Source organism: Megascapheus bottae, chromosome 1 (assembly GCF_031878675.1).
Source record: "Megascapheus bottae isolate mThoBot1 chromosome 1, mThoBot2.hap1, whole genome shotgun sequence".
Classification (NCBI taxonomy): Eukaryota; Metazoa; Chordata; class Mammalia; order Rodentia; family Geomyidae; genus Megascapheus; species Megascapheus bottae.
Genome location: NC_143509.1, coordinates 45,243,307 through 45,268,849, shown reverse-complemented (window position 1 = coordinate 45,268,849; position 25,543 = coordinate 45,243,307). Strand labels below are relative to the sequence as shown.

At 40.8% G+C, this 25,543-nt stretch overlaps 1 protein-coding gene across 1 annotated transcript in view; it reads left to right on the top strand.

Annotated features, from left to right (window-relative positions):
• The window catches only part of Dgkg (diacylglycerol kinase gamma), a 208,140-nt gene that overhangs the window by 31,247 nt on the left and 151,350 nt on the right, over nt 1-25,543 (top strand). The window contains exon 2 of the mRNA XM_090343423.1: nt 9,821-10,133. Within this exon, the coding sequence (XP_090199549.1) occupies nt 10,067-10,133 (67 nt within the window). The 5' untranslated portion in view covers nt 9,821-10,066. The remainder of the gene's footprint in view (nt 1-9,820; nt 10,134-25,543) is intronic.

Genomic DNA, 25,543 nt, shown 5'->3' with positions numbered 1-25,543 from the left:
ATACTTCCTTTGTAATTAAAAAAAATACAGCTTATTAGACTTCTTCATTATCATTTGAATCTATAGAGGATATTTGGTTAACCCTACAGCATATAGTGATAGATTTGCATCCAAGGTATTTTTAGCCCATAGTTTTCCCATTTGTAAATTTTAAGACATGGACAAGTTGCATTTCAAGCACGGTCATGCATATCATGTTGCTAAACAAATATGTCTGTAATCTGTACCTGCTCAAAGTGCCTATACAGTGTGCTGATTATCTATGACTACATAATTAATTACTCTAAAACTGGGTTGCTCAGCCATGGTTTTATGATTCTTCAAGATTATGTGCACTGGAAATTTAGACCAAGGCCCAGCAAGGATAGGTTATCTCTACTCCACAAGATGCTTACCAATTCTATAAAATTCAAAATGGCTTCTGTCTTCCTGTTTAACATCACCATCAGGATGACTCGCATGAGTGAGTGATGGTGGGAATGGTTTCTCAAAAATCTGGAACTTTAGGTCTCGTCATCAGCTGATTTGTTCAGCTTCCATCCATATGGTCCCTGAGTAGTCTGTCCAGCAATGTGGCTGACCTTATTATATTCTTATAAGACTGTAATAGATGAATGCTGCCAGACTTTTGCAGACAGTGTTGCTCCTACTGCTTCGGTGTGGCTAAAGGTTGTTACAGGAACATGGGAAAAGATACTATAGGGATTCCAAAACACCAGGAATGGTGGAGGACTATTAAGAAAATAGACAATGATAACAGTGACATTGATAAATTCAGGTAACATATACTAACATGCTATCAATAAGTACCTGCAGCACACTATCATGTTGAGCATACTAAAGTAAATATAAGTATAGCTTATATATAAACAAATATAATAATGTGATTGGAGATAGCTTATCACCTTGATCACCTATAAATTTATAGGACAGTATTTCAATATGAAAATGTATATGCCAATCCATATTTTTATATATAAATTCAGCCCTTGTGTCTTCTATTTCTCTTTAGTTCTTTATGATCATTTCTTTCTCTATAAGGACATGCGAACCAATGTGGAGGAGCTTTTATTCCAGGCAAATGATCTCAGTTAAAAAAAAAACAAGATGAGATCCACTTTCCTAGTGGCCAGGATATTGCAGCTAGAGCTCTGAAGTAGTCAGGACATTGCTTCTGCCCTAAAACATTCAGTAGGGAAGTAACTGCTCTATGCAGTGTGCTTGTAGCATAATGCAGGAAATCCAGATTGTTACTGAATGCAAAGAAAATGATTCCTAGCCCAGACTAGGAAATTAAGAAGAGCAGGAGATACTTGAACTAAACTCCATGGGCCAAGTGAGACTCCTAAGACTGAAGGAGGAATAGCAGGAATAAGAGCCAGAAGGGGCAGTTGTCAAGTTCTCTCTAGGGAGAGAGAAAGCTCCTATCTTTTCTAGCTTCCACTCCCTTTTCCCTTTTAAAAATTGGACTCATTATGGCTTTGTTATAAATCATCAGATGCATATAAATAAGTTCCCCTAATCTGATGTCATATTCATGAACTACTGTTTTTTAGGAGAGGGAAGAGAAGATGAAGAGGTGTTTGTTCCTGGGTAATTGGGTATGGCTGATTCATTCCAATGAATAGAGACCTGGGGTGCAATTCAATCCTCATTGAATTTGTCGTCTCCTTCTGACTCGTGATTTTCATGCTGACATCTGTATAGAACAAATAGAGTTTGATCCAGTATATGAAATTGCAGAGCTAGAAAATGTGTTCGAAACCATTCTTTCCACCCCCTCATTTTATAGACAAGGAAACTGAGGCCCAGGGAGCTGAAGCAATTGCTCAGAGTGGCATAGCTTCAGTGACATAAAATACTCCTCTCCCATCCAAGTCAGACAATATCCAATCTGAGTTTTATTTAGAAAACCCTATTAAATTTTGTTCTGTCAGGAAAGATGCTCGGGGTGGTAATAAGAAGATTGTTTACAGTGAAAAGAGCCTGTGAGAGGGGAGTGATTGGACTGGTGCTGAAAGGGGAATGCTGACAGATGTGAGTCAGCACAGCCTGCTGTGTGCTCACTGTCATCACTATCAAAGGGCAGAAGCCAGTGGTGGCCCTTCAGGTGGGAACCATCTGAGGAGTTAAGCAGTATTGAGGCTTCTAATTCTTCCTCATGGAAAGAAAGAACAGGATGGCCCCTTCCACTGTGAAGCTGAGCTCTGAGCTATGTTGGCAATATCGTGCTAAAAATACTAGCCCAGTGCTAATGGTTCATGTCTGTAATCCTTAGTGTCTTAGGAGGTGGAGAGCCGAGGATCAAGGTTCAAAGTCATCCCAGGCAGAAAGTCTCTTTTCTCTAATGAACCAGCAAAAGCAAAATTAAAAAAAAAGTGGAGCTGTGGTTCAAGTGGTAAAGTACCAGCCTTGAGCAGGAAAAGCCTAGCAAGAAATAATGACCCTGAGTTCAAGGCCCAATACTGGCACAAACACACACACATTCTCCCCCCACTCCCCTCTCACACACAAGGTGAATATTTGCATGTTATTATAACACACATAGTTTTGTTTCACTTCTTCTCTTCAGCAGGTGCTCTTCCAGGAAGCTTCTAAATGTCTGTGTCTGCTTTAACTTCATAATTTCCTGTTTGCTTTCCTCATACTAGCTTGACTGCTAGTTAGCCTTTGGCTGGTAATTATCTGTCCCCTTCATAGAACCACCAGGTACCACAGCACAGACATATTGGAACACGGTTGGGAAAGTAGATACATTTGCTCAAAGAGATCAAAAGGATACAGAAGTGGCCTTTTTATCCAGAACTAATCAAACGAGTAGTACTAGCTTATTTGGCAGAAATAGGGAAGGGAATTCTAGGTAGATTGAAGGCACAGCATATTCGGTCAGCTTCCTAGCTCAGGTCTATGAGGTCTTTCCATGTGACAGGCATTTTACTAATGCTAGAAATAGAAGGTTAATTTGGCTGGAAAGTGGAACATGTGGGCAAGAGCTAATTGAGGTGAGAATGGGAAATTGCGTTCTTACCATGAGTGAAGGAACATCTAGAACTGTCTGAGGAACCAAGGCAGGAAGCCAAAGGGTTTTAAGCAAGGAAGTGTCAGAAGCATATTGGTTTTAGGTGAAAAAGAGTTCTGTGACTAGATATGGAGCTACTTATAGGCTATACTGTTAATCGAAAAACAAAAACAAATAAAAAATAAACAAAAACAAAAACAAAAGCAAGCCAGGCACTAGTGGCTCATACCTAATCTCAGGAGGCTGAGAGCTGAGGGTCATAATTCAATCTAGTCCAGGCAGAAAAGTCTATGAAACTCTTATCTCCAATTAACCAACGAAGAGCTGAAAGTAGAGGTGTGGCTCAAGTAATAGAGTGACAGCTTTAAACAAAAAGGCCAGACAAGAATGGGTGTGTGGGGGCTGGGAGGTTGACCTAGTGGCAGAGTGTTTATTAGCATGTACGAAGGCCTGGGTTCAATTCCTTGGTACCACACACATAGAAAAAAGCTGGAAGTGATGCTGTGGTAGAGCTCTAGCCTTGAGAAAGTCCAAGGACAGTGCTCAGGCCCTGAGTTCAAGGCCCAGGACTAGCAAAAAAAAAAAAAAAGAATGGATGTGTGGCCTTCAGTTCAACCTTAATACCAGCACCAAAAAAAACCAAAAAGTACAAATGATGATCTATCATGTGCTACCTTTTTGTGTAAGGAAAAAGAAGGGGTAAATAAGACATACATGTATCTACTCCTTGTGTAAGAATAAACCCAGGTGGGATAAATAGAAATGTTCAGGCATAAAAAAGGAAGATGGGAACCAAACAAAAGGAATGGGAAAAGCCATGTTTGTCTGAGTCCACCTTTTTTTTTTGCCAGGTCTAGGGCTTGAACTCAGGGCCTGAGCACTGACTTTGGGCTTTCTCAAGACTAGAGCTCTACCACTTGAGCTACAGCACCATTTCCAGCTTTTTTCTATGTATGTGGCACCCAGGAATGAAACCTGGGTCTTGATGCATGCTAGGCAAGCACTCTACCATTAGGTTAAACTCCCAGCCCCCAATCCACTTGTGTGTGTGTGTGTGTGTGTGTGTGTGTGTGTGTGTGTGTGTGTGTGTGTGTGTAGGGCTTGGACTCTAGGCCTGGGGGCTGTCCCTGAGCTCTTCAGCTCAAGGCTACCACCCTTCCCCTTGAACCACAGTGCCACTTCAGGTTTTCTAGTGATTAATTGGAGATAAGAGTCATGTTCTTTGGTGCCCAGGCTGATTTTGAACCTCGATCCTCAGATCTCAGCCTCCTGTAGAGCTAGGATTACAGGCGTGAGCCACTGCAACTGGCCAGAGTCCACTTTCTATATAGTTTAACTTTGGGAATTATACTGAAGAGAAATCCACAGCAATGGAGAAAACATCCTAAAGTGAAGGACAAGTGTGGAGCTGTGGGACTGGGAAAGCTGACCTCAGAAGCTTTGCAGAAGAACATTTGGAAGAGAACCTGTTGGCTAAAAACAAAAGAACGGTAAACAAATCATCATGAACTTTGTTTTCACATCAGCATGGACCTGCAATTCTGGAAGTACTCTGTATATTTTAAGACTGAGCAAATAGGTCTATTGTAGATAATGAAAACAAAATCTTTTGGAGAACTGGAAAACATGGAATCAAGGAAAAGCTAAAATGGACATTGTGGTAATGCAGTTGTGATACACAGCTAGAAAGACAGACAGATGTGAGGTGTGTTTGTGTATATGTGCTTAAATTTCTTGGCTCTGCCCTTGGTAGGACTTAGAAGCAAAGTCCTACCCAGAGCCATGAGCATACCTAAGGTCCAAACCTTGCCTTCAAATGTCACCCTCAACTACAAGGAATCAGGGCTCCTTGGAGAGAAGTATAATTTTAGAACTAGGGCTGACAAGGTCAGAATGAACCTGAAATATCTTGCAGTGCCAAGAAATAAAGATGTGACCAAAGAGTGAAGGAAATATGCTTTAAAAAAAGAACAAAACCAGGGCCAGGAGTTTAACCAAGTGGTAGAGTGCCTGCCTAGCAAGTACGAAACCCAGGGTCGATTCCTCGATACCACATACATAGAAAAAGCCAGACGTGGTGCTGTGGCTCAAGTGGTAGAGCTCTAAGCCTTGAGAAAGCCCAAGGACAATGTTCAAGCCCTGAGTTCAATCCCCAGGACTTGCAAAAACAAAAACAAAAAACAAACAAAAAAACAACAGCTGCACATCAGCGTTTTACACCTACAATTCAACTCTGGAATGTAATGTTACTCTAGAAGTTGAGATCTAAAGGACTATGGTTTGAAGCTAGCTGGGCAGAAAAGTTTGTGGGACTTCATCTCTAAAATAGCCAGCAAAAATCCAGACCAGAGGCATGGCTCAAACGGTAGAGCCCTAGCTAAGCAAGCAAGCCAAGCAAACAAAAAACCCTAAATTGAAATCTCAATACCAGCCAAATAAATAAATAAAATTTAAAAATTAATTTTACAAAAACCCTAAGAGCTTCTTCAAAGAAGCTTTCCGTGTTCAAATCTGGGACAATTTGAGAATTCGGATGAAGATAGGACATTTGTATATAATATATATAAATAGTACAGTACTATACCTTACTGAATAAAGTCACTATCCAAGAATAATTGAAAATGTTACATGTTAATTTAATGTTCATTTATATTTATAGGTATTTACTATCTGCAAAAATATCTATACATACCTTGTATTATTTATGTCAATCTAAATAGTACACTGTGGATATGTAGTATTCACAGTATATATGTATATATTATATGTGGCTATAAATAAATTTATATATTATGATATATGCAGATATAAACAAATAAGAGAATGAAAGTAGAATTGGTAGAATGCTAGCTAGTAAACATTGCAATTTGCATTGAAAATTGCAGTTTGCAGTGATAACCCAGGCAAGAGTTGTCAAAGGATACGAAAATCAGTGGATAGAAGTTTGGTGAGTCATACTACAGCATATAAACATAGCTATCTGCTTCCCTTACCTCTAGCTCAATTCCATGCAGGTCACAACTCATTTTTGTTTTCTGTGAATAAATACTAAATACCTAAAACACCTGGCACACATTATAGGATATAGTTGGTGGATAGGTGCTCAATAACTTTTCCATTGCCTTACAAGGTGGTCAAAAAATGAAGTCTTTATGATATTGCTTCTGGATGTTTGTGGAGAATTTCTTTATGTCTAGCCTATGGTGAACGTTTGTAAATGTTCTGTAGCAGTATACATCTTAAAATGTATTAGGGCCCAGGACTGGTGGCTCATGCTTGTAATCCTAACTATTCAGGAGCCTGAGACCTGAGGATTAAAGTGAAAAGCCGGCCTACACAGACAAATGGGTAAGATTCTTATCTCCAGGTAGCCACCCAAATGCTGGGAGTGGTGGCATGGCCCAAGTGGTACAGCAAGCACTACATATGAACAGCAGAATCTGAGTGTGGCCCAATGCCAGTGGCTCATGCCTGTAATCCTAGCCACTCAGGAGGCTGAGATCTAAGGGTTGAAGTCTGAGGCTGGCACAGGCAGGAAAGTGAAGATACTTACCTCAAATTAACTAACAAGAAGAAGTAGAGCCATGGCTCAAATGGTAGAGTGCTAGCTTTAAGCAAAAAAGCTCAGGGACAGCACCCAGGTCCTGAGTTCAAGGCTTAGGACCAGACCAAAGAGAAGGGGAGGAGGGGAGAAGCTGGGAACTAGTGGTTCTCACCTGTAATCCTGGCTATACGGGGGCTGAGTTCTAAGGATTATAGTTCAAAGCCAGCCCAGGCAAGAAAGTGCTTAAGACTTTCATCTCCACTTAACCATCAAAATCCAGAAGCAGAGCTGTGGCTCAACTAATAAAGCACCACCCTTGAATGAAAGAAGCTAAGGGAGGGCACCTAGGCCTTGAGTTCAAGTCCCAGGACTAACACACACACAAAAAGAGAACACTCTAAAATAATGATCAAAATGTATAGTAAATATACAAACCAGAATGGGTGATTATCATTGTGAAGTTTTATATACTCCACATAATTATATGTAATACTTTCATACAATTAGCAGTGCAATTGGTTTGTTTAATTTCCACACCTATACAAACACATGAGTGATGTGTCAAACCATGATATAATGAAAGCTAGACCATCACTAAGTCACAGGAATTTTCTAGCTCCACTGTAATTTTATGAGACCATTGTTGTTTTTGCAGTGTGTTATGGACCAAAATGTGATTTTGTGGGCATGACGACACTTCATGTACATGCTTTTATGAGGACTAAATTAGATGATACGCACCAAGAATAAAGCATAGTGTCAAGTGAGTGCAATAGTAATAGCAGCTGTGATGTTGAATTCCTCAGTATGATGGAAAATGCATCGAAAGGACATTCCTTGCTTTTCATCTGAATTGATCATCAGGGACTAGATTGTAAAAAGCTCTGTGTATCATGCAAAGATTATATCTCATTCTGTAGGCTACAGCAAGCACTGAAGAATTATATTGCCAGGAAAGATGTGATCTGGTTGGCAATTTACAGAGCAGATCAAGGAGAAGAGAAGCATGGACACCAGCACAAAGCTGTGTGAAGAAAACTAGACCGAAACGATTAGGGTTGAGTTCAGAAATGTGCAGTGATGACAGAGGGGCGAGCACATCCTATGGACAGTCACATCTCCAGAGTGGTGCTCAGGCAAAATGTTGCCTGAGGGGCAGGAAAAGGGGTGGAGCTTAATTAAGTTCAGGCTCAGCCATCACGCAGGGTATTATTGGCCTTTCTGGGATGTGCCCAGTGTGCAGAGAGGACGAGACTGGGGGTCCTGGGAGGTGCTGGTTTGGAACACACAGTGGCGTCACAGTTGATTTGGGTGAAAATCTGAATGTTGAGATTCGTGTCAGGGAAGTAACTCAGTTATGGGAGCTGTGTGGGTGGGTGGGGCGCCTCAGGAAAGGAAGGTAGGGTAAGAAGAAGGCAGATAAGATTTTGGAAACGTCAGTATTTGAAGATGGCAAAAGTAGACTGAAAGAGATTAGGGAGAGGAAAACTCAGAAAGATAAGAGAGTTGGACACCTGTAGCTCATGCTTTGTAATTCTAGCTACTCAGGAAGCTGAGATCTAAGGATAGTGGTCCAAAGCCAGCCTGGAGGAAAGTGGATCAGACCCTTTTGCCAGTTAACCACCAAAAAAAAAAAAAAAGCTGGAAGTGAAGCCCTGGCTTAAGTGGTAGAGTACCAGTCTTAAAACAGCTGAAGTACAATGACCAGGCCCCACGTTCAAATTCCAGTACTGGTACACATACATACTACAGAAAAAAAAAAAAAGAATCTTGGTACAAAGTAGATGTTTTCTGTCATGAAAAGGTTGAGAGAGAGGGAGGTGGGGAGGGACACAGGAGGACTGAAAGGTACCTGTGGAAGTTGAAATTGGTGTTGTTAACAATATTAGGGACCAAGAAGCAGACTCTTATTCTGCTGGTGGATTGAGGATAGAGAGTAGATTTGCATGCTCCTGATCCTCACCTCCTGCCCACATGCTCTCACACTGTCCTTCCTTTCAGAGCTAGAACCTCTCTGTTCTTCCCATTTCTTTCCTCAGCTTTTAGTTTAGCCCTCCAGGTCTGGGTCTAGAGCAGCAAAGTCAACACAGTCATCTTGAGAATTCTCCTTAGAGATCTCCCACTGGGCCTTCCACCCTGCATGGCTCACATGCTCCAAGCTCCCTCACCTACCTTAGAGAGGGTCCCTGGATGGCTGCTGTATTATTAAAACTGGGCTTCTTTGAGCCTGGCTTTATTTCATCTCCTATAATGCCAAAGTGTTTTGGAGCTTTTTCTTAACCTCAAACCCAGAATAAGAAATAACATTTCTCTTTATGATCAGTATACACATTGCACATAACATGAGAAAAGTCTCATGAAATAGAACTTTATTATTGTAAATGCACCCTAATATTTTCAACTCTTTCATTCTGTCCTATTCTGGTACATGTTTTTAATCCTGACTCACTACATTGATTTTATTACCGACAAAACTGATTTAATGAAGCACATCACTTCAGAAGAGGCTCAAAGGGAAAGTGTTTCAATCCATTCCCCTTCCTGTCTGCCCAGAAACTCTGGTCTGACAGGCCTTTCCTCTAACCTCCTTTGAACGGCTCTGAGAAGACAGAGAACTGCTTCTGCCACTAGATGCTAGTTGATTTGGAGAGCCTTTGCATTTCTGAAGTGGCCCACCGAAGGAAGGTGAACAGCCATAATGGTGGAATTTAGAAGTCAGGCAAATAGAGAATGGCTTACTTTTCAAATTACCCCCACATAGCCTTCTGTTCCTATAACTACTCATGAAGCATCTAACAACCCAAAGGCATTTTCATTATGTTCCCTTAAGGTAGCCCTGACAGTACTGCTTATGGGAGACATTTAAACGGCTGGAAGGATGGCCCACCGCTGGGCACTGGTGACTCATGCCTGTCATCCTAGCTCCAGGTTAAGACCCAGAAAATTGAGATGTGAGGACAGTGGGGGCAGAAAAGTCTGAGAGACTCCATTTCCAGTTAACCAGCAAAAAGGAGGACTGGAGCTGTGACTCAGATGATAGAGTATTATCCCCGAGGTAGGGAGCTGTGGGCCCTCCGATTCTCAGGCCACTTTGCCAATAGCTGTGCTGCTCTAGTCTGAGCTCTGTTCAAACCTCCCACAAGGGAGCCCTCACTGGGCCATTGCTCTCTGTCATTCTTGCCGTTGAGAATATCTGGGGATTTTGGTTTTTTCATGCTAACATTCTCATTTAAAATGGATCTTCTGTTTTCACCCAGGGAGAGCCAGGATTTGGGAATTCACCTGAACTACAGCAGGATGATGTTGCCCGAGGAATAGTAGCAACCTTCTCTCAGCTGACAAACGTGCCTGCTGCTGCCACAGACATCTCAGTCCCGGAAAGTCTCTTGAACGCCTTATCTACTGCGCACCTGGGATGAGCCAGGCCCTGAGCTGGGCCTGGGCTTCACCCCTCTGAACCAAACTCCATCCCCGGCCTCAAAGCCCTCACACTCAGTTTCAAAATGAGTGACGAACAGTGGGTCTCTCTCACTTCCGAAGAATTTGATCAGCTCCAGAAATACGCAGAATGTAAGTAGAAGTTTTCACCAAAGCAAGATGGGATTTCCTCTCAGCTACAGAGCTGAGAAATAGAATCTCTGCAATGCCACAGGGAATGACAGAGTCTATTACCTTATAAATACAGAATTCATGTCTTTAATATAAAGATACAGTAGTTACCTTTAGGCTCTATAAGTAGTAATACATGCTAATACAGTGTTCATAGATTACATATGATAAAAGTAGAATGAATTTAAGATATCAGTAAATTTTATTAGCTTTACATAGGTGATTCTGTATGGTCCTGTTTTTCTAAGCCTGTAATTCCCACCTTGCATAATATTGTAAGTATCTTCTAGAGTCAATTAAACCTCTTTATAGCATAATTTGGAAGCGGTGCATGGTTACAATACTACTCTGACTTTAATACACTATTGGTCCCAAGCACCCTCATCAGAAAGACCGAGCGCTACTGTGTGCACGCATCTCTCTGATGTTGTTCTAGAAAAGTCCAGGCTTTTTGCTTGGGCTCTTCACTTCCCTTGCATTGTGCCTAGGAACCATTTCAGTGCATCCAGTTACAGTAAAGGGGAGATCACTCTCACACGCAGGCCCCCCTAGCTGTGCCCCCCTACAGTCCCCAATCCTGACTAGTCCTAGGAATCCATAATCTATTGTCTGCACACACAAAATGGCTGTCATTTCATGTGTCTTTCTTCCAACACTTTATGGTCTTGTAGAACACACCTCTACTGTATTGTTCTAATCAACCCTCTCTTCCCATTAACTGTACTAGTAACTAGGCCTATGACACGCTGACCAGTCCTATCCAGCTCTCAATCACCCCTTGGCATCCACTTCCAAACTTGCTGGGCAAATAGCCCTTGTCTATAGCTCTGGTCTAAGAGTCAGAGCACCCAGCCCAAGGGCTAGCACTGATGCTTCCTGAAATCCACCCCCTCCTCCATCATCTTCTTCTGTCCAAGGGTGGGGCTACTAGTCTCATTTCACAGTGCCTGTCAGCTAAATTCCCTAGCTCCCCAAAGTCAACACAGGTACAGGTCTGTCTCCCTCCCACACTCTTGGAGCTCCCACTCTCTTGTCTAATCTCAATAGTTTTGAAGAAACTCTAATATATTGACTGGGAGTGAGGAATCACACTACAAGGTAAATTCAGTTTAACTGAGCTTGCTCTATGGGACAGCAAAGTGCCAGACTCCGTCAGGAATGAAAACTAAGCACAAACAAAGAGCCTAGAGAGATTGGAACCTTGTGAGAGGATAACAACCCTGGCAGTGGCTAGCTCTGAGGCAATAGGAATCAGCTTCCATCGTTCTGGCAAACAACATTTAAAGAAGAGAACTGAAGGCCAGAAGAAAGCATTCCATGAAAGGGTTATATTTCACAATGTGGATGAGTTAAGCAACAAGAATATATTAATATTATTTGGGGGGGATCATGGAGCTTGAACTTTGAGCACTGTCCCTGAGCTCTTCAGCTCAAGGTTACCTCCCTACCCCTTGAACCTCAGCCTCACTGCCTGCATTGGCTTTGAACCACAATCTTCAGATCTCTGCCTCTTGAGTAACTAGGATTACAGAAATGAGCTACCACACCCAGCAAGAATGTATTCTTTTTAAGTTGTTAGGAGGTTACAAGTCTAAAATCAAGGTGTTGGTTGCTTGGCTCCCTCTTCACATGTTTGTCTGGGAGAGGAGGGTGAATGGTTGTCTGTGTCCACCAAATTTCTCTTTCTTGTAAGAGTGTGGATTAGATCCACACTACTTCCACTATGACCTCATCTCGACTAATCACAGGGGCCACAGCCCTAGGTATGGTCACATCCTAAGGTGTTAGTGGTTGGGACATAATTGAAACCCTAGTCCAGGCAAAGGCCCTGAGGGAAAGGATATGTAGGAGGCAGTAAGCAAAAGTTTTGGCTGGATGGAGAGCAGAGGCAGGCAGATCAGGAAGGAATGTAAGAGAGATGGGGCTAGCTGCATGACAAGGTATGGGCCTTGGACCAAGGTAATGAGATATAGAGCTATGTCTCAGGAGGCCATGTGCAGTGTCTGGGTTCCACTAGTTGCCAGGCCAGGGAGTCATGCAGGGTCCTTCAGATGAAATCTAGTTGAGCAGACGATGATGTGTATGGAAGTGTGGTGAGTAAAGTGAGTGAAAGCTAATTTGTGGGATATTGTGTTGGAAAACCCATCATAATTTACAGAACCAAAAGGAAGTTATTGAAATGACCTCAGAGACTGAATCAGTGATGAACGATAAGATGCATGCTACTGGAGACATTGAAATGACGCCTGTGCCAGGAAAGAAGACACAGTTCTGTTCTCAAGGGGTTCACAAATCATGGGGAAGAGACAGCCCTTACGAAACAATATCATAGTAAGACCAGGAATGAAAGTGAGCACCTCATGGTAGAGGCATAGGTGTGGCCCAGACCACCAGAGACCTTTCTTGGTCCATATATTGCTTTTAGGTCCAGGCTGAGAGTCTAAAGCACATTTAGGGGCAAAGAGTGTGGGGAGGTGGAGGAAGATTTAGGAGACCAAACAAGACCCTGTCATGAGAATTCTGCTTCCTGGGCAAGCTACTCCATCTATGGTGGGCATGAATGGGAATAAGGTATTAGTTAGGCTACAGCTCGGACATGGAAACGATGCATAAAAACAACTGGGAAGAAAGTGGTAGTCAAATTAAATCAGTTTAGAGAACTAGAATGTTAGGAGAAAGAAGAGAATGGAGAATTTTGCTTAAGATGTGTCTTCAGCTGAAGGGAAGGGAAGGAAAAAGAATCAGAAGATACAAATGAAACCAGAAGGGCACCAGAGGAGTTCAGGATAGAGCCAGATACTTCTGTATTCACAGCATTAGGAAGGCTGAAACAGGGTAATCATGATTAGGAAGCTCGCCTGGGCTACATAGTGATACCTTGTCTCAAATAAGTAGATATTTAAGTAAAAGAATGAGCCTTTGCTGGAGGAGGTAGGGAAGGAGGCTCTGGATATGCAAAGCACTACAGAAATGGGGCGGGGGGAGGGGGATAAAAGAAACCAGAGTGTTTAATAGGAAAGGTGATCTTGGTGATTAGGGTTTTCAGCCATCATCTTTGGCTTCTGCCCCTTCCTCACAGTGTCTTCTAGGTCTTAGGATGAGACGAAATGCTCTGGTAATGTTGTTCTAATAGAAGGTGGAAAAAAATTCTTGGAAAATGATTAATCCTCAGAGGAAACCCTGAAAAAGTCACTTCCACCAATTTTCATGCATTCTGGTATTCAGTGGGATTGCATTACCATGGTAACCACTCTTCTATAACCATATAAACAGGAGATTTACAATAGCGAAATAATGAAGTGTACAGTCTGAGAACTGAGAACTTTCTCCACTGGGTTAGTCAAATAGGAGAAGTCCCCTTGCTGTTCCATTTATGTTACATAAATCTGAACATTCTTTAGTGGCCTTCTGGAGCAGAGAGAAGCCATCTGAAACTGCTCTTGAGACTCATATGTTTATTTTAAATATATACATGTGATCATACACATGATATCACTAGTTCACAGTAAGCTTAATGCAAATCACCAGCAGAAACCATCTTAGGAGCTAATAGTTGGGGGAGGGGTACGAATAAGGAGCTAATACAAGCTGGTTAACCACCAATATGCCAAAAATGGAGCTGTGGCTCAAATAGTAGAGTGCCATCTTTGAATGAAAAAGCTAAGGGAGAGCACTGGGCTTGAATTTAAGACCCAGTAGCGGAATATATATACACACATACCACAGAAAGCACTAACACATTAAGAATTAAGAATCTATTATAAAATGCATCATAAAATAAAAATAGTAAAAATGTTGAAAAACAGAAGATGAATTGTAAGACCTAGAATCTCATTTCCCAGTGACAACCAGTGCTAGCATGTTTGTATATAAATGTAAGGATAAATATATACACATATATACATGTAGGCACATATGTATGTCAATCAGACTTGGAAGTATGCCTGTTATGCTTTTTTGTTTGCTATGTTCTTCACCCTGTTCCATCAAAATTTGCAACAACAGCCATTTTTGTTTTCCCATGATCCCATGGGTCAGGAACCTGGACTGGGCACAGTGGCCTCACCAGCCTCAGTGCCATGTGGTTAGAGCTTCAGGTGGGATACCTCAAGCAATAGAGTACTAGGCCATGACAGGATAGTACCTTAGGTTTCTCCATGGAATTCTCTAGAGCTGCCTCATCTTCCAGGGCCTCTCCATGTGGCCATTCTTTCCACTAGGGAAGTGAGATTTCTTACATAGTCACTCAGGGTTCCAACAACCTGAAAGCAGCACCCATCAAGCCCTTTTAGTCCCTGAGTTCAAAAGTGCAAGAAAAGAATGCCTTCCATATGTCACAGGTCAAAATAATCTCAGGTCTGACCCAGACTCAGTAAGGTGGAGAATGAACCAAAGGGATGGAAAGATGCCATCTTCATGGACCATCACACCATCCTGAATCCAATAGTCATTTAACCAAAACAATGCTCACAATCCTCCAAAATTCCCTAAACGTCCACAATGATTTCAGGTTCTTCAAACACGCATAGCATCTAATCACGCAAGCTGATGTCTGCTTCCCGTCCTGCCCCATCAGACCTCTCTGAAGGTTTGCAGATTGGATGTGGACAAACCAGAACTTACCTAAAAAAGGCCATTGGCAAAATGAGGGGCTTCGTGGCCTGATTATGGAGAAATGAAGATACTGTGCATATTTACAGGAGAAGAGAAGGGGAAAATGAAGGGCTATATATTGTATTAAGATAGTAAGGTGCTGTTGTGGGAAAGAGAGGTTCAATCCGTTTAAATGCTTCAAGAGGTGCCCCTAAACTAATGGGAGAAGTCACAGGAAGTATGACAGCCAAGTGCAATGACTCCTAGCTGTTGCGAGACTGTGATCAGCAGTATCACAATTGGGGCTAGCTGGCAGGGGAGTTTATGAGACTCAACAGAAAAATCTAGGCTTGGCGGCCCACGTCTGTCACTCCAACTATGGCAAGAGGCATAAGTGGGAAGATTGTGGTCCAGGCCAGCCTGGACAAAAACATCAGACCTTACCTCAAACACAACCAAAACAAAAAAGAGCTGGCGGCATGGCAGTAAAGTATCCATAATAAGTGAGAAGTCCAGAGTTCAAACTCCAGTTTTACAAAACAAACCAAAAGAGAAAACCATATGGCATACAGTCAAACCTGTTGGAAGGCAGAATAGAATTGGCTTGAAAGTGACTGAATATTCTTTCCCAGGACCTGTAGGCAAAGAGTTGACTGAGACATTCTAGAAGACATGACAGTATTAGTTGTCGGACTGATTCAGATATATTCAACAACTCATCTGATGCTTGGTTTCTTTTCTGCCACAAAGGCATATGCACAGTGGGGTACTCCTCAACAAGCCTCCTTCCAATAATTCTGATACTTGCTGGGAAGAGGGGAGCAAGTGTGTGCGTGTGTGTGTGTGTGTGTGTGTGTGTGTGTGTGTGTGTGTGTGTATCTTATCCTGGGGCTGGAATTTGGCCTGGGCACTCTCCCTGAGCCTTCTTGCTCAAACCTAATTAACATTCTACCACTCACTCCACATCTCTACTTCTGGGGTTATTCTTGGTGGTTAATTGGAGAGAAGAGTTTTGCAGACTTTCCTGTAAGCCTCAGATCTCAGTCTCCTAAATAGCTAGGGCTACAGGTGAAAGCTATCCGCTCCTGGCTGCCCAAGTTAATTATTAATTCTTTAAAACTTCCCTAGCTTATGAATGGCAGAAAGTACTAGGTTTTTTTCAGCAAGGAAAACAAAACTTATGGAGTATCTATTTGATTTTTAATTGTCTAACATGCCCCACATTAGCTAGTGTTTGAATAGATCATAAAGAACTTACAAAGCTAGAATAGACCTTAACCATCATTAATTCTAATTTCTACCTATTTTACAAATGAGAAGTCAGAAGCCTAAGGTCACACAGAAGGTCTGTGGCTAAAACAGGAATTAGAACCAGAGTCTTTTCATTCTACTAGATGTTCCATTTATTTTAATTCAACAAAGGCTTTCAAAATTTCCATCAGAGCTCACTCTTCAACTATATCTTGGTACGTAGGCAGATAGATAGATAGATAGATAGATAGATAGATAGATAGATAGAGCAATTCTAATAAAACAAACAAGTAAATATAAGGAGAATACAATAGCATATATGTCATTTGCAAATATATTTTGCTAAAATCAGATGAAGGCAAAGTTTTTGGCCTTAAGGTTTATAGGTACAGCTCAAAATTCAAACCCACAGTCTTAGTAGGACAGGCAGAGATATTTACAGAAAAGTGCGGAACTTGTTTTTTATATTCACCAGCACAGTGCAACCTAAGCAAATGTGCATGCAGTCCTGAACCCAATCATTTCATCTAGGGGCTCCTGTTGTAGAAGGAAGATCCATAACTCATTATTATTTGCATCTCCTTCAACACAGCTGGCTTTTCCCTTGGTGGTAACTAGGATTCTGTCCATGTGGAGCCACAGAATCTCTGGATAAGGAGCAATGACCATGGGACAATGGCTTTCAGAGTAAAATGTACATGTGAATCTTCTGGGAGCTTGTTTAAGTGAAGGTTCTGAGTCAGGAGGTCTGGATATGTGCTCAGACGGTGTTTTATTTTATTGTCCTGGTACTAGAGCTTTCACTCAGGGTCACTCACACTTGTCTGGTATTGTCTACTCAAGGCTGATGCACTATTACCTGAGCCAAACCTTCACTTCTATCTTTTTGCTGCTTGTTCATTGGAGATAAGTATCTCATGAATCTATTTTCTTGGACAGGTTTTAAATGGCAATCTTTAGATCTCAGCCTCCTGAGTAGGTAGGATCACAGGCCTGAACCCCCAGCACCCAGCTAGTGCATTTCTAAAAGCATGTGGAAATGATATGCTGATTTCAGCACTCACACTTCTCCTCGCAGCATGGAACAGGTTGCCTGCTCTATTTCTCCTCCTTCCCTAGAGATAGCACCGGATTATTTAGGGATGAAAAAAGGCAGATAATTTTACCAACAGTGCAAATTTTACTACCACAAACAGGCACACCAGTCATTCAGATCACCTTTTTTTAATTTTCAGAAAATTTACCTTCTTAGAAAGGGTTTTCTTATATCAGCCAAAACTCATTTTACTTCAATATAAAACTTTCACACAGGGTACAGTGGTTCACACCTGTAATCCTGCTCTGGGCCTGATTCGTTCAGGTTGAAGATGGGAGCCTCTGTTTTCATACCATCTCCCCTCCTCCAGGACCTTCAGAAAACATTGTCTGAGCTGGGTATTGTTCTATGGCTAATATATAAGGAACTCTGTTTCAAGCCAGCCCAGGCATGAAAGCTTATGGGACTCATCACCAATTAACCAGCAAAAGCAGAGCTATAGCTCAAGCACAGCCTTGAGAAGAGCACTAGTCTTGAGTAAAAAAGCTAAGTGACAGTGCCTAGGCCCTGAGTTGAAGAAGACAGGAAGGGAGGGAGGGAGGGAGAGAGGGAGGAAGGGAAAGAGGGAGGAAGGAAGGAAGGAAGGAAGGAAGGAAGGAAGGAAGGAAGGAAGGAAGGAAGGAAGGGAGGGAGGGAGGAAGGAAGGAAGTTAGTTAGTTCTTGACCCTTTGGAGTAATTGGAAAGTTTATTCATACAGCCCAGCTTTTATCTGAGGAAGGAAAATCTAGTTTGATATTTTATTTATCTTTTCCTTCCCCTTTTCTCAATATCTTCTCCCTACTACTACCCTTGGGCTGAAAGTCACTTATGGTCTTCCCAGTTTCTGGAATATGATCTCTTGGGCTCAGCCTCGTGATCATTTCTGGGTTGTGACAAATGAGATTGCTTGGGGCTTTCTCCATATAAGGTCTATGGCTACTATAATTGATATAATCTAGGATCTTCTTCAAAATAAAGGATTCCAACCCCAGTCTATATGCCTGGCTTCTCAGGAGGCTAAGATTTTAAGGCTGCTGTTCAAAGCCACCCAGGACAGACAAGTCATTGTGACTTTCTTTTTTTTATAATTAATTTTTTTATTGTAATTAGTAAAAGGGTTACATGATATTTGCCAGATAGAAGGTGCATTAATTCACATACATTGATACCCTTTCACATGTCTCGGTACCCATTTCCCTCCCCCCCACACCCCCCACCCGTCTTGGTTTTCCCCCCTTCCCTATCAAATTTCAAATATCCAAATACAAATAAATTCAATATATCAGATAACAAAGTGAGATACTATACCAATATGAGATAACCAAGGGACAGCAAAGGAGATGAGAGACAACATAGTACATTAAGGACAACAATCATTCATTATATGGCTTTTATTTCAATATCCTGGAGGTCCTTTCAATTAGCTTCACATCATATGGTCTTTTTTGTATGGCAAAGGACATAGGTAGTAAACTAATCAGGAAGCCTACAGAGTGGGAGAAGATCTTCACCAACCAAACAACGGACAAAGGCCTCATATCTAAAATATATCAACAACTCAAAAAATCGAATCACTCCAAAACTAACCTCCAAAGTAACAACCATCCCATTAAAAAAATGGGCCAAAGACTTAAAGAGAGTCTTCTCTGAAGAAGAAACAAAAATGGCCTATAGACACATGAAGAAATGCTCAACATCTCTGGTCATAAAAGAAATGCAAATCAAAACAACTCTAAGATTCCACCTCACTCCAGTTAGAATGGCCAGGATCAGGAAAACAAATGACAACAGATGCTGGAGGGGATGTGGCCAGGAGGGATCACTACTACACTGTTGGTGGGAGTGCAAACTCCACCACTATGGAAAGCAGTGTGGCAGTGCCTCAAAAGGCTAAACATAGAACTCCCCTATGACCCAGCAATTCCACTACTTGGCATTTACCCAACCATCCAGAAACAAGGACATACTAAACCCACTAGCACAACAATGTTCATTGCAGCACTATTCACCATAGCAAAGATATGGAACCAACCTAGATGTCCCTCAGTTGATGAGTGGATCAACAAGTTGTGCTATTTGTACACAATGGAATTCATTGTGACTTTCATCTCCAATTAATTCGCAAAATGGTGAACCTTTAGAGACACAGTCAAGCAATAGAGTACTAGCTCTAAAAAGCAAAAAAAAAAAAACAAAAAACAAATGAGAATACAAGACCCTAAATTTAAGCCCCAGTACTACCAGTGTGTGTGTGTGTGTGTGTGTGTGTGTGTGTGTGTGTGTGTGTGTGTGTGTGTGTATGTGTGTGTGTATACATGCACCAGCAGCCCCAATGACTCGTGCGTATAATTCTAGCTACTCCAAAGGCTGAGATCTGAGGAACACAGTTTACAGCAGGGAAGCCTTTGAGCCTCTTATCCTCAGTCAACCAAAAAGCCTGAAGTGGACCTGTGGTTCAAGTGGTAGAATGCTAGCCTTGAGCAAAATAGCTAAAGGACAGCATCCAGTCCTTAAGTTCAAGCCCTAGAGCCAGCACAAAAGTTTAATTAAGCTCCTAGCAAACTTGGAGAAATGGGGTTATATATCTTTGAATTTCACTCTCAAATTCACCCTGGAATTTTTGATCTATGGTTATTTCAAAGTTTCACTGTTTAATAAGCCAGTGCCTAAATACTCAATCTATAAACAGTTGAGCTCTGATCCAGGCAGCACAGCTGGATGTTCATACAGAAAACATCTCTGTCACATACCACAGTGGCAGAAAGGTATCTGTGAACACAGTCAATTTTTCTCCTTATAAAGGCTTTGAGCTTTCTCGAACGTTGTTTGGTTTGGGTCCCAGTGTTCTTGGTACGCAAAGTGTAAAGAGACAACTTGGGTCTGAGAAGTTCTCAGGCTGTTGCTGGCTCTAGCCATCTTGCTTACGGACAAGAGTCATTTAGAAACCTGGCTTGGGGACTATCTGTTGATAGTCCAGATGATCTGAGTTTATACAAAATATATCCCCATTTTACAAATCAGTTGAATAAATTAAAGTGTTGAGTCAAGTTCTTTGGTGTTGTCCAATTAAACAATGGAAAATAGCTGCCAGGTATAGTGATTTTTATTCATTTGTTCATTTACTTGTTTATTTTGGTGCTGGTATTGGAGCTTGAATTCAGGAGCTTCGGACTCCTGCTTGGCTTTTTTGCTCAAGGCTGGTGCTCTATCATTTGAGGTACCTGTCTGTTAGCCTAGTAATTTTAGATTTTTCAGAGTGATACATTTTTAATAGTGTAATAGTTCAGTTGCTTCTTTTGTATTTTTTATTATCTTTAAGAAGTTGTGCAAAGGGGTTTCAAATTTATAAGTGCAGAATATCTTTTTTTGTGTTTTTGGTGGGTCATGGTGCTTGAAGTCTGGTCCTGCGCGATGTCTTTGAGCTCTTCAGCTCAAGGCTACCACCCTGCCCCTTGAGTCACAGCACAACTTCCCATTTTCTAGAGATTAGCTAGAGGTAAGAGTCTCATGGTCTTCAATGCTGGGCTGGCTTTGAACCTCGATCCTCAGATCTCAGCCTCCTGAGTAGCTAGGATTACAGGTATGTGCCACGGTGCCCAGCTTGTACAGATATCTTGATCAATCTCACTCCTTCCCACATTTTCTTCTCTCTCCCAACTCACCCATACTCCCCTCAAGGAGCATATTTCATTCCTGCCTGTCAATGCTGCATATCAGACTGTATTCATCCACCCTTCCTCTCTCCACCTATGTGTACCACTGTCCTGACCCACCAGCTACTTCCTAAGTCAGCCTCCACTTATAAGGATAAAATCTTATCATAGAACAGTTGACCCCAATCCTGACTATCTGTAGGAGGCCCCAGAACGTTTTACAATGTGCTACATCCTAGTGTCACAGTAAAAGTCTGATTCACTGATTCTATGAAGAAGCCCAGGTTTCCATGTACATAGAGATTCCCAGGTGGCTCTACCTTGCAGCCAGGTTTGAAAGTGAGTCATAGAGGAAGAGTCTTATACACTGACTTATCACTATCCATGTGTCCAATAACTCACATAGTTGTATTATTTAGATTTGTTAAAAATAGAGCCAGGCGCCGGTGGCTCCTGCCTTGAAATCCTAGCTGCACAAAAGGCTGATATCTGAGGATCATGGTTCAAAGCCAACCTGGGCACAAAAGCCCATGAGACACTTATGTCCAATTAACCACCAGAAAACCGAAAGTGGTGCTGTGGCTCCAAGTGGCATAGCACTAGCCTTGAGATGAAGAGCCCAGAGTTCAAGCCCACAACTAACCAAAAAAAAAAATGGAAAGACCCATCCCTGTGAAGGGATTATTTAAATTCTATGAACCTCAGTTTTCTCATCTCTACAATGAGTGAAATTATTTCTCTTTCTCAGACATTTAATTATTTTTTATTATTACATTAGAAGGTAATTTAAATGAACTATCAAAGTAGTACTAGGACAATGCTTCACATATGACAAACAATGAAGAGCTGTGGACATGGCATGTTTTGTAAGCTCAGAAATGGAAGTCAAGATCCTGTAAGTCTGGTGGTGCAGTTATGATACAGACTTTGACAACAGAGGTTACACCACTGCACCTTTAGATGGACTGACAGGTCACAGGGAATGTACCAAAGAAGCCCCTGGTCATCCCATCTTCAAGGAAATAAGAGCGCTGCTCATTGAAGTGGACTGGGCATGCACGGAACTCACTCAGTCCTGCCAAAAACACAAATCCCGCCCAGAAAAAAACCTTGAGAAGAAAGCTGTCATGAAGCACCAGGGGACATCCAAGGAGAAAGTAATGTGCCTCACGTGTGAGAATTCTCAGATTAGAGAATGAGGTTATTTCATTTTCTAAAGGTGTTGGTGTTCCCAACCTGTAATAAATCCATAGAACAAATGGAAGGATGAAGAATACCCTTCATAAAAATTTATTTAGCAGAAGCAAGAGGTCTTTCATTGTGGTTGCTATTTTTAATGCACTAGGTGAAGTTGTTTCTTTTTTCTCCTTTCCCCCCTTTATGGTTTGTCTCCTGTGGTCACTGTATCTGATTTTGGTCCCTGGTGTAGTGTATTGTGTACACATTTACTTGAATTAGGAAAAGGAAGGGAAATAACGTGATGATGAGACAAAGGACAAAGGGTGAGCCAATGTAATAGCAATAATCACAAGACAATATGTTGGAAATTAACTTTACAACTTGGTGGAGGGAGTAGGAGAAAAACATGGGAGAGGATTACAGTGTTCAAGAAGAAATGTATTCACTACCTTATATATGTAACTGTAACCCCTCTGTATCTCATCCTGACAATAAAATTAAATTTAAAAATTACCAAGCAGTGACAGTGGCTCACTACTGCTTAGCTTCCTAACTACTCAGGAAGCTAAGATCTGAGGATCAAGGTTCAAAGTCAGCCTTGGCAGGATTCATATCTACAAATAAATACACATGTACAAATACACACATATGTGCTCATGTGCATATACACATACATGCACACACACACACACACACACACACACACACACACACACACACACACACACAGTGGTAGTAGAGCTGTGTCTCAAGTAAAAGAGCACTGACTGGCCTTGAACAAAAAGGCTCAGGGACCATGCCCAAGCTCTGAGTTCAAGCCGCAGGACCAGAACAAAATAATTTTTAAAAAATAGTCAGCAATCCTTGGATTGTTTTAAACTTAATTTTAGGCTATCAATCAGACACTATCAACAGTTTCTCTACTTTTCTTCCTAAAACCTCTGTTGCATATGAATATATGACATATGTTTGTATATACATTGAAGTACAAAGCAGAATTTTGAAAATAAAGTCATAGCACTTTAAGATTTCAGTTAGGTGAACTGTAGAATCTTCAACAAGATCTATCAAAAGAAAATAAATTTGGTTAACCATCACTCCCTTGGTTCTTGGTCAAACATAGTCTTTCCACTGCTCTTACAGAAGCTGCACCATGATGTCCATTTATCAGATTTGTATTTCAAAACCTAACCACACTGGCTGAACTGAAAATCTCCCACTAAAATATGTCCTAAATTATAGGGGTTTTTCCCTACATAATCAAATATATCTGTGATGTTAACTAAATTCTAGTTTAATTTTAATTGCTTCCATTCTGCTCCCAGAATAAGATTTACTAAAGAAAGCTGTTTATGTGGTTTCTTTACATAAGTTCAGTTTAATTTATAATTTTATAAATTCAATTTGGTCATCTTAATTCATTGTTCCATGTATCCAAAAGTCTGTACCCACCCAACTTATTCTGTTCTTTATCTGAATGTTCTGTAAGGCCCATCCCTGAATCTTTACTCTTTCTCTCCATCCTCCTTATTTGATATTGTGTCATTTTTTTATAATTTTACAAAGACTTAAAACAGATATTTTCCATAATATTACATCAATTATATTACTTAGAGACAGTAAACACTGTCAGAAATCAGAAAGCTAAGCATGTTCATTACCCATTCTTTTTTACTTTTTAAATTATATTTTTATTATCTTTAAGTAGTTGTACAAAGGGGTTACCATTCAACAAATCAGTTAGTATGCCCTTACCTCCCACACACCTTTCAAGCACCACTTTCCTAGCTTATTCTTCTTATTGTCACTCTGTCTCTTATGAGATCATCCTGCTGCTTCATTCCAGATTTTTAAAGCTCTCTTCACTCCAAACCGTAGCTCAGATGCTATCTTCTCCTTTAAAAAAACGCATACCTTTTGTTGGCAAGCATTAATTATACAAAGAACTTCATTGTGATGTTTCCATCGATGCACATATGTACTTGATCAAAATTACTCCTCTGATAAACTACCTCTTTCCTTGTTCCATTTTAAAACAGTATTTAGTGGCTTTCATTATACTATCTATGATATATATGTACATATGTGTGCAAGTGTTATATATACACCATCTCTTTCTCTCCTCCCTCTTCCTGATTACCCCCTCCAGAAAGCCCCACCTCATGCTCATGTCCCATGTTGTTATAATTATTGTTGCTAGTTATTGTTACCATAATCATCATCACCATCATTTTAGGTTTAGATTCTGCATATGAACAAAAATGTGATTTTTGGTTTTCTTGAGCTTGGCTGATAATCTCCATTTCCAACCATTTTCCTGCAATTGACATAAATTCAGTCTTTTTATGGCTGCAAAGTACTCACTACATACTATATTTTCTTTACTCGTGAGTTTATATTCATTGACCACCTAAGCTCATTGTACCACTTAGCTATTGTGAATAATGCTGTAATACGTTCATGTCTCTTATTTGTTGATTTTACACTACTTTGAATATACAGTCAACAGTGATACAGCAGAATCATAGGCCTATTTTTTGAGTGTTTTGAGAAATCTCTGTACTGATCTCCATAATACACTAGTTTACAATAGTTTCACCACATCTTTTTATCCTATACCTTGCCAGCATTTGTTTTCTTGATGTCATTTTGACATAGGGGCTGGAATCTCAATGTTGTTTTGAATTACATTTTTTCATTAAAAATGTTGAACATTTCTTCATCCACTTATTGCCCATTTTTACTTCTTTTGAGAGTTTCCTATTCAATTTGAAGGTTTTGTAGTTTTCATTGTCGAGGTCTTTCACTTCCTTAGTTAAGTTAATGCCTGTGTATTTTATTTTATAGGTTTTTTTTGTGGCTTTTCTGAATGGAGATGTTTTCCTGATTTCTTACTCAGCTTGCTCATTATTGGAAAAGAAGATAAGCTACTGATACTTGGCCTTATGTCTACTTTATTTTTTTTTGCCAGTCCTGAGCCTTGAACTCAGGGCCTAAACACTGTCCTTGGATTTTCTCAAGGCTAGTGCTCTACCACTTGAGCCACAGTACTACTTCCAGGTTTTTTTTCTATGTATGTGGTACCAAAGAATTAAATCTGGGTGTTCGTGCCTGTTAGGCAAGCATTCTCCCACTAGGCCAAACTCCCGGCCTCATGTCTGCTTTATTTTAAAGCAATGTACTAGATTTCAAATTTTTTTGATGAAATCTGTAGGGTCTGCTAAGTATTGGATGATCTTATCTGCAAATGGGCCTGTTGTACTTCGTCATTCCCTATTTGAATCCTTTTATTTCTTTCTACTATTTCATTGCTCTGGCTAGAAATTCTAGTACCATACTAAATGACAGTGGGAAGAGAATTCCTAAATTTATGTTCGTCAAGGTAATCTATAAACTTTCTTTTTTTAACTAGTTTGGTTAAAAACTAGTAATACTTGCTTTATAAAATGGGTTTACTATCATTCTTTATCATTCTATTTTTTTATTCTGTAACACTACTAGAACTTGAATCCAGAGCCTTGGGCTCTTGCTTAGATTGTTTACTGAGGGTATTACTCTACCAGCTGAGGCACACACCAAACCCATCTATTTAGTGGTTATTTTGGAGATGAAACCTCAT